We start from the raw sequence: 8,974 nt of genomic DNA, 5'->3' as shown, positions 1-8,974 counted from the left end.
TAGTGCTTTGCATTTCTCATAGCAAAGTTGTCTAGCACCTTGATTAAGATGCAAATGAATTTAATTGACCAATATTTGCTTCAAGAAAAATAAAAATCGTTAATCGAAGTTTGTGAAAATATATGAAAGAAAGCTTGAATAAACAATTAACTTGTTGAAATTGGTTCCTTACGGTGCTTGCATAGTTTTGTTTATGTGAATTGTGTATTTTTTGATCAAGATTTCGACAAAGCAAAGCGCATCCTTAGTTGACGCGGAGATCAAGTCAGCTACTGTTTATTCAACATAATGAGAGAGCAAACAAACTGAGTTGGAAAAAAAATAGCCCCCGCGTCGTCCGGACGGGCGACACAGGCGGCGATTTCGTCATTCTCCCAACGCACTCCTCATCTCCAATTTCATCCTCTGACCCCAGAGGAATCCGCCGGAAGATCAAGCAATAATCAAAATCTGATGATTGAAGCAATATTAGTACAAGAGAAAGAAAAGAAAAAAAAAATTCACGCACCGTGTCTTCCGTGCCGCCAGTGCCACCCCACATGATGTGTGGAGAGTGCCGACGAGGCCCGCGACACCGATTTGCCGCTACAGATAGACACCCCACGTGATGTATGAACAATTCGTTTTAGCCACAACATATCTCGTCATGGTTCCATGGGCAACCGAACGTGCATGTATGTGACGCCTTGATCCTCTGGTGCAACCTACTCAGCTGGATTCGATCTTTGGAGTTGGACAGGGTAACATTTGGCCGCTCCTTCACGCGCACACACGTTTAGTGGTAAACCATTGCCCTGCAGTCCATGAGGTATATGAAGATAAACCATGGATTTATCCGAGTGGCTTCCACTTTATTATCTACCATATTATAAACCATATTAATATCCAACCCGGTAATACAGTAATTGAAGCATTGCAAATATAAAAAAAAAAGGATAATGTAGTTGTGTTTACCAACTAAATTTACAGTTGATATAGTCTTAGAAAATTTAGACAGCTATAACTCTATTAGAGTTTCCATGTGCATAAGTATTTGGTAGCAGGACTGGTAAGCTCAATCAAACACATAGAACGGATCGGAAATCAAAGAGAGCATCAAAAGGCTCAACAAATTTGCCAGCAGGGACCAGCTAACTATTTAAGAAACAGTCACCATCAAATATATAATTAAACAACATCCATACGTAGTCCTCGACTTCCTTGCCATTACATACCATGTTATAGGTAAATAAAATACAAACTGAATCCTGGGCAGCAATTCATATAACTCGGCACAAAGTTCCATGCATTTAGACAGAGGTCAACGTGATTCGTTATTACATACCGCGTCTATCAAAAGAGAGCACAAATCCAGGCTTCTCGCTTATAAGAGGCATAATCTTGAAGCGTGTCTTTCGAGATTCGCAACGATAGTCGATAGCTGCAGAGAGGAGCTCCTATGCTGCTTAAACACTGATATATTCTATAGATGCTATACGAAATGATTTTAAAAACCGGCATACATTTTGACCCATGCATTTAGTCTTTAAAGACTAAAGTCATGCAGGCAGTAGGCTGGGACTTTGATTTTTTGCTGTGCATGTGGTCTGTTTCATTGGGAAATCAACCAACATGAGTAATACATATAGTTGTAGAAGTCTGAAGAGTAGGATGGAGGGTATGTCAGTTTCAGTGTGGCCATCCTAGAGGTCAATGTCCATCCTCTAGTATTATAGGAATGCAAGTGAAAGCTGACCAATACTGTGATTACCTCTAATTTGTTGACACTTTTAGCTGCTGGATTGTTATCATCGTCGCTCTGTGAATGAGGCCATTCCTCTAACATGGTTAAAGAGGCGAGCTGATTCTGAAAGGATTCCGCACGATCATATACCACTGATGACCAGAATTGCTCAACTTTGAGTTACCTTTGGCATTTCTTGAGCTCCACCAAGTTGGCATCATCTATTGTAATTATGCCCACGGCCTGTAGATAGTCTAAAGCAGCAGAACATGTTGATTCAATAGCATCGCTGGCAAGCTGAGTTGATTCTCCATAAAGTTGTTGTTGAGTTGGCAATATGCTTTTGTTGTGGGGTGGGAGATCGATTTTCACCGATGCCATTAACATGGCATCGTCAGCAAGTTCGAATGCATGAATTGTATCATCGATCCATTAATTGATAGCTTCTTCGAGCATATACCTTCTGCTGATGATAACACAGATGGCAGAGAGCTACATTCACTGAAAAGGTAAAAGAATCTATTAGGTTAATAAGTAAATTTTATACATATGCATGGCTTACTTATAACATGTGGAAGCCCCTTGACTATTAAATCGTCATCGTCCATCAGGTTGCCAGCACCTCCAGGCCGGGCCTAAAAAAATTGAGTGTGATGGAAATAAATCCCAAGTTAAAGTCTATTAGTAATTATAGATACTTAGGTAAGTAAAATTGTAGAAGCGTAATAGTAAAGGCAGAATGTTGAAATAAACCCAGAAGCATTAGAGTGCAATTTGATACATGATTCAAATTTACAGTGCCCAGTCCAACATACGAACAAATGATGAAGTTCTAGTAATAGATTTGGCATAACCGATAGTGATATGGTTCGATGGGACATATTACATCATCAGCAGCACCACTTGAAAGGAGAGCCACATAAAAGGCATTGGGAGGAGGGGAGGGGCTCACCTTGGCTCGATGCCCCCGTTTGTCCCTGCAGTAGCGCTGGTGTGGCTTGCTGTGGCTCTCAAAGCTTAGGGCAATCTATTGATTTTTTTAAAAGCATTCTTGGCGGTCTGATCCTGTTATGTCGGCAGTACAATCTCAGTGCTATACAAAATGCTCATACTACCATACGAAATGTTTTCTCTCAAAGAACACAGGTTGCAAGTTTGGAATAAACCTTTGCAATAAACATGTAATTAAAGGGGTGGCAAAATACATTTGGTTCTATCACACTCATTCTAATATGAAACATGTTCACTTCCAGAATTTCAGTGGCTCCATCCAATTATAAAAGGGGTTGCTGTACTAATGAACATTGGAATGTCAATGTACTAAATTATTCTAAACCCCTCTGATCAAGTGGATAGCAAAATAGTACATAAGTACCGTTACCAACCCTCTGTGAGTACCCTCCATAAATTATTCGAAACCCCTATGATCAAGTGGATCAATTCCTTGTAGTTGCATAAGTACCATTACCTACCCTCCATAAGTATCTTTTTTTGAACACATTACAGACGCAAGTGCTCATATACACGCGCATACACTCACCCCGATGAACGCACACACGCACACTCTACCCCTATGAGCACCTCCGAAAGACCGAACCGGCATATCATCTTGAAATTTACGAAGTCACTGCAGGCACCTCGTCGTCGAAGGGAACGTCGCCTCCCACTGAATTGGCATCGCCGGAAATCCGGAAATAAATTCAGGAATAAATGCGAGCACCAGGACTTGAACCCTGGTGGGCCCTCTAACCATCCAACCACTGGTTGGTTCACAACCCTCCATAAGTATCTCTATATGATTATTACACCAATACTGTAGTATGAAGCCCGTATGAATGCCAATATGTGATTTCAGTATGGTCAAAAAAATTGGTGCCATATATCCACTGCTTAAATATGTATCTGTGGATTGGCTAATGAGCACCGTAATGGGGTGTTATAAAGATATAGCATAAATTGAGATTGCACTTCCAATAGGCTTAGCAAAATTACAACATTCTTCCATTCATAGTAAGAACCTGGCTTTGCATTTCAACAAAGCACTTTGACAGACTGAAATCAGCAACTTTTGGTGCCAAATTATCATCCAGAAATATATTTGCAGGCTTTCAATCCAAGTGGATAATATTTTCTTGATGAAGATAATGTAACCACAACAAATTTCTGTGATTGGCTCCTTCGTTTCTTTTGGTCCAAAATAATCATTGTATTTTTATTTTATTATACTGTAGACTGATGGTAATCCTTGTTGTTGTTGTTGTTGTTGTTGTATGTCGAAGAAAACGATTCCCAAATACAATCCGGGTGCCCGGGGATTTCCACCGAGCCGACGGTTTCTAGTCGGGTGGTGGAGTGACGCATCCCAAGTCGTCCTTGGGGGGCCTGGTGCCACCATTCAAGGAGATCGACATAGCCGCGTGCCACCTCCTGCGCCGAGTTTTCACATGGACTTCCAGTTGCATCGGGGTTTCCCAGGTGGACCCCTCGGGAGTCAAAAGAGTGGAAGGAGGTGATGTGCACCATCACCCAATTCGAAGACCAACTCCTGAGATAGTGAAGACTCGAAGGAAAGCCATTTCAGCCTAAAGAACATCACCAACCTCATAAACACCACTCTTGGCCATTGATGAAGGTATGATTTTGTCCTTTGCCTTTTATTCTGCTTTTTTTCATGGGTGCGCAAACAGGGCAGGTGGGTGTATGTTAACTTTTTTTTTGCTGAAAAACTTCCAATCTATTCATCTTCAATCATGGCAGTACAACGAATACCAGAAATAAAAATTATATCCAGATTCGTAGACCACCTAGCGACGACTACAAGCACCAAAGCGAGCCGAAGGCGCGCCGCCGTCATCGCCCCTCCATCGCCGGAGCCGGGCACAACTTGTTGTAGTAGACAGTCGGGAGGTCGTCGTGCTAAGGCCCCATAGGACCAGCACCCCAGAACAGCAACCGCCGCCGATGAAAAATAACGTAGATCGGAAGGATCCAAACCGAAGACACACGAACATAGACGAACAATGACGAGATCCGAGAAAATCCACCAAAGATAGATCTGCCGGAGACACAGCTCCACACGCCCACCAACAATGCTAGGCGCACCGCCGGAACGGGGGCTAGACGGGGAGACCTTTATCCCATCTTGAGGGAGTCGCCGCCGTCTCGCCTTCCTGAGTAGGACACAAACCCTAACAAGATTGAAAAAAAGGACTAAAAACGGAGCCCTCCCGCCAGCCCTTGCAAGGATCCACCGCGCCTCCATGGCCTTAGGGCCACCGGAGACGAGGCGGACCTACGCCGGCGCCGGTGAGAGGCACAAACCCTAACTTTCTTTCTTGGAGGAGGAGCAGGAGGAGGCGGAGCCCTGGCTCTTTGGCGGTAGGTATGACCAAAACCGGGTGTATATTAACTTTGTTGCATGCTACTCAACTATGTTAATTATATCTGTGTAATAAAGTTTAGTGATGTGTATGTTAACACACACTTAATCAAATAATAATAAACAGACACTGCATTAACCACTAGTCCAATACTACTACCAACATTCGGAGGGAGGGGCGTCCACATATGTGAAGGTTCAGCTGAGTTCTTTGTTAGAAAAGTAGGATTACCCCCGGCCTCTGCATCAGAATGATGCATACAGCCCCTATGTTCTTCAGATCGTGGTCTTTTGTGGTGCATGGTAGTTCTGCTCTTGTATAGCACCCTGTTATATTTTAAAATAAAATAAATAAAGTCTGCCCTGTTATAAATAAAGTCTGCCCTGCTGGACACGGGCATGGAGATGGAGTAGGAGCACAGCATGAACGCCATGGATGGGCTGAACGCTGGAGCCAGATCATGAGCGTGCATGCATCCACCCGGCCATGCCATGTGCTGGATCACGAAAGATCTTTGATGCAGCACGTCTCAATGTTTTCTCACATCACCAGACCGCATTATAGCTGATTAGTACTGTAGAGTACAGTAATGCAGCTGAGACCATACTTGTGTGTGTAGGCATGTAGTATGTTCGGAGTCGCATTATTTTGAATACAAAGTCACTAACGTTACCGTGTACGTGTACGTGCGTGGTCGGGCCACCGTCGTGTCATCGCCGAGCAGCAGCTCTTACAGTCGGAGATGTCCACCATACGATTACAGGAGCTCCAGCGCCCCTACGCCACACGCATTCTCTCTCCCTCGGACGCCTCAAGAAGAACCTCGGCAACCCTCCGCCGCATCTTCTTGGGATCGGCTTTCTTCCTCCCTCGTCAACAAGGTAAACAAATACGTAGCTGCACAAGTCCTCGCCTTGCCCAAAGGAGCTCTTTAGTACTCCCTCCGTTCCTAAACGTAAGTCTTTGTAGAGATTCCACTATAAACCGCATACGGATGTATATAGATGCATTTTAAGTTTAGATTCATTCATTTTGCTCCGTATGTAATCCACATAGTGGAATCTCTACAAAGACTAATATTTAGGAACGAAGGGAGTACAATTTTGTCGTTCTGGTAATCTACTAGTTACTGGTTACCACGTACAACTCTTTTGCCCAACCGAATTAGCCAGTTCGTTCATTATTGTCACGTGTGCTCGTAAAAATAATTTTAGGTATAGTAATGCTCAGATTCAATGGTAAAACCGTCTCCTCGCTCTAAATCGCACTAGAAAAAACAAATATAGTAAAAGTATGGAGTTCAAGTAATGAGAGCTGCCTAAGAAATGATTGCATATTAAACTAGCATCTTTGGTACTACAGCAACAGATATAGATTATAGCCAACCGTTCATTAAGGCAAACATGAGCCTCTCCTAAAAAAAAGGCAAACAAGAGGCAGACAAGTTAGATTCCATTGCCAAATAACCCGCAAAAAAAGATTCCATTGCCAAATCATAACAGCATTTGAATGCTATAACAGAGCAATAGATCCAAGGATCACACTGAGGAGCTATAGCCTATATACCAATCAGCTCGTTGAGAGTTTTGACCGTCAGATTCTCTCATGGTTTGAAGTTCTCAAGCATTCCATGGAGACATTGGCGAATACAGAGTATATTCGGTAGCTAAGTCAAACGGGATTAATCATGGGTCCATAAGACTTGAAAATCGTTACCGGCGTTCACATGAACCCATCACTGACCACAATTTAATGGACGCTTCAAGATAGTAAAAACAATATGTAATTTACAACAATGGTCATGAGGTTTTCAGTAAAATTGGCCCATAACTAAATTGCGTTCAAGTTTTAGGCATGCATGCTTAGGCAAGAATAGTGTGTACTAGTTACTCTTGTCTTGCAACAGTCTCAAAGACAGCGTCTGGAGTACTACCTTTGTTCTTATCAACTCTGAGGAGCCGGGGTGCACCGCTATATATAGGGGGCTCTCTATTGCACAACGAAGCCATCCAGCAAACCAAGTCACTCTTCTACACCCGTACATAGGTTGCTGCTTTGGGTGGGTTTGATAAAGCTAGAGCCAAAATGGTACGTGTTCGAGCCTCTCATGTGGTCCTTATTTATTCATTTTCTTCAAAAGAATGGAGAAATTCGACAGTATTTTGAAGGGATTGGTCTCGAAATCCTAAATTTTGGAGTAAATTAATGGTATACTCCTTAACTAATTCAGAGCAAGCCTGTGAAGATTGGGCCATGGGGTGGGAATGGTGGCAGCGAGCGTGATGTCCAGCCAAAGCCCACCCGTATGGTTAGTGTGACCGTCGGTAGCGGAGCTATCGTTGACGCTATTGCATTCACCTATGTGGGCACCGATAACGCTCAACACTCTTCCGGCATCAAGTGGGGTGGCACTGGCGGCACGGAAGATACGGTGCGTGAAATGTTTGTTTTTTAAATATTCTTTTGTCTTGTGCTATATTGTTTCCTTTCGTCGGTTTTGATTATTGTTTGAGCTGGTCAGGCATTCTATATAGATCCAATCCAACGGCTAGGGTTACTAGTTCTCCTACATGAACTCATATACCTACCTCTTACCTACATGACCTGATGATTGCCATCTCTTGCAGATTAATCTAGACGCTACCAACTATGTGACAGAAATCTCTGGGACGGTGGGTAAATTTGGGACTGACGAGATTGTAACCTCTCTTAAAATTGTCACATCCAAGGGGGTTGCCAAGACATACGGCTCAGGTACCGGTACTCCTTTCCGCGTCCCGGTGCTTGACGGTGGTAAGATCGTCGGCTTCTTTGGACGCGCCGGTGCCTTCCTGGACGCGATTGGGTTCTACATTTCTCCATGAAAGGTTGGTTGATGCACACTTCTTGGCTGGCCACCTAGCCAATGAAGGAAGGAGTGTGTACCGTACGTGACATAGTACTGGCAGCATCTGCTTGCTAGAATAAATAAACTTGCAAGTGCTTTGCATGGCACTTTTGCATATGTGTGTGATAATGTGTGACGCCATGATCCTCAAGTCATGGGATGGCACGACAAGTGTGTGAGGATCCTACGTTGTGCAGGTCTTCGGGCTAGTTATTAGCTGAGGCCATGCGTTGCGTTCTAAATGCGCGCATGTTTGAATAAAAGAAGTTTGTTGCAAGGCTTGTTCTAGTGCAAACTGCTCACCCGGATTTGACAGAGCTCCAATGTGTCGCACCTTTCACACGCTTGCATGTTTAGTGATAAACCGTGTGCCCTGCAGTTCGTAAGGTAGATGATATGATAAATTTGGAGGCCCAAACGGACTCCAGATCTGGCCTCCCGATGAAGAATAGGAGGTGGCGGGGGCTCCACCTCGTGAAACACCATAATTCTTGCTCCTTTATTTTTCCTCCCAGGATATGAATTTATACGATTGGAGTAGGGTTAAATGGGCCACAAGGGGCCCACACAACACCAGGGTGCGCCCCGGAGGGCGCGCCCAGGTGCTGTGTGTGCACCCTGGTGCCCCTCTCCAGTTGTTCTTTGGGCCAATATTCCTTATTAATTCCATAAAAATTCCTTGGAAAGTTTCAAATCATTCCGAGAACTTTGATTTCTGCACAAAAATAACACCATGGCAATTCTGCTGAAAACAACGTCAGTCCGGGCCATTCAAATCATGCAAATTAGAGTCCAAAACAAGAGCAGAAGTGTTTGAAAAAGTAGATATGACAGAGACGTACCATGCCCTGCCTACGGCCGCCACCCGCGCTCGACGTCGATGCCGCTTCGGCCGCTCCCCGCCTAAACGAACACCGCATTGCGAGTGAGGGAAGTAATAGGAGGGTGGCAGCAGCTCAGTACCCATGGCTATGATAAGCCCGC

At 44.0% G+C, this 8,974-nt stretch overlaps 1 protein-coding gene across 1 annotated transcript; it reads left to right on the top strand.

Moving 5' to 3' along the window:
- Positions 1 to 7,109: 7,109 nt before the first annotated feature.
- LOC119298864 (horcolin-like) lies at positions 7,110 to 8,292 on the top strand. The gene is made up of 3 exons (XM_037576168.1): positions 7,110 to 7,191; positions 7,334 to 7,534; positions 7,731 to 8,292. The coding sequence occupies exons 1-3, from the start codon at positions 7,189 to 7,191 to the stop codon at positions 7,965 to 7,967; spliced, it is 441 nt and encodes a 146-aa protein (XP_037432065.1). The 5' UTR covers positions 7,110 to 7,188; the 3' UTR covers positions 7,968 to 8,292.
- Positions 8,293 to 8,974: the final 682 nt, after the last annotated feature.

This window comes from Triticum dicoccoides, chromosome 1B (genome assembly GCF_002162155.2).
Source record: "Triticum dicoccoides isolate Atlit2015 ecotype Zavitan chromosome 1B, WEW_v2.0, whole genome shotgun sequence".
NCBI classification, from domain to species: domain Eukaryota; kingdom Viridiplantae; phylum Streptophyta; class Magnoliopsida; order Poales; family Poaceae; genus Triticum; species Triticum dicoccoides.
Note: the sequence above shows the minus strand (reverse complement) of the source record. Positions and strands in the feature narration are given on the sequence as shown.

Excerpts from the sequence above, each read along its gene's own strand:
- LOC119298864 (XM_037576168.1), top strand. Across the intron at positions 7,535-7,730 it reads CTGGCGGCACGGAAGATACG|ATTAATCTAGACGCTACCAA; the intron begins GTGCGTGAAATG and ends CATCTCTTGCAG.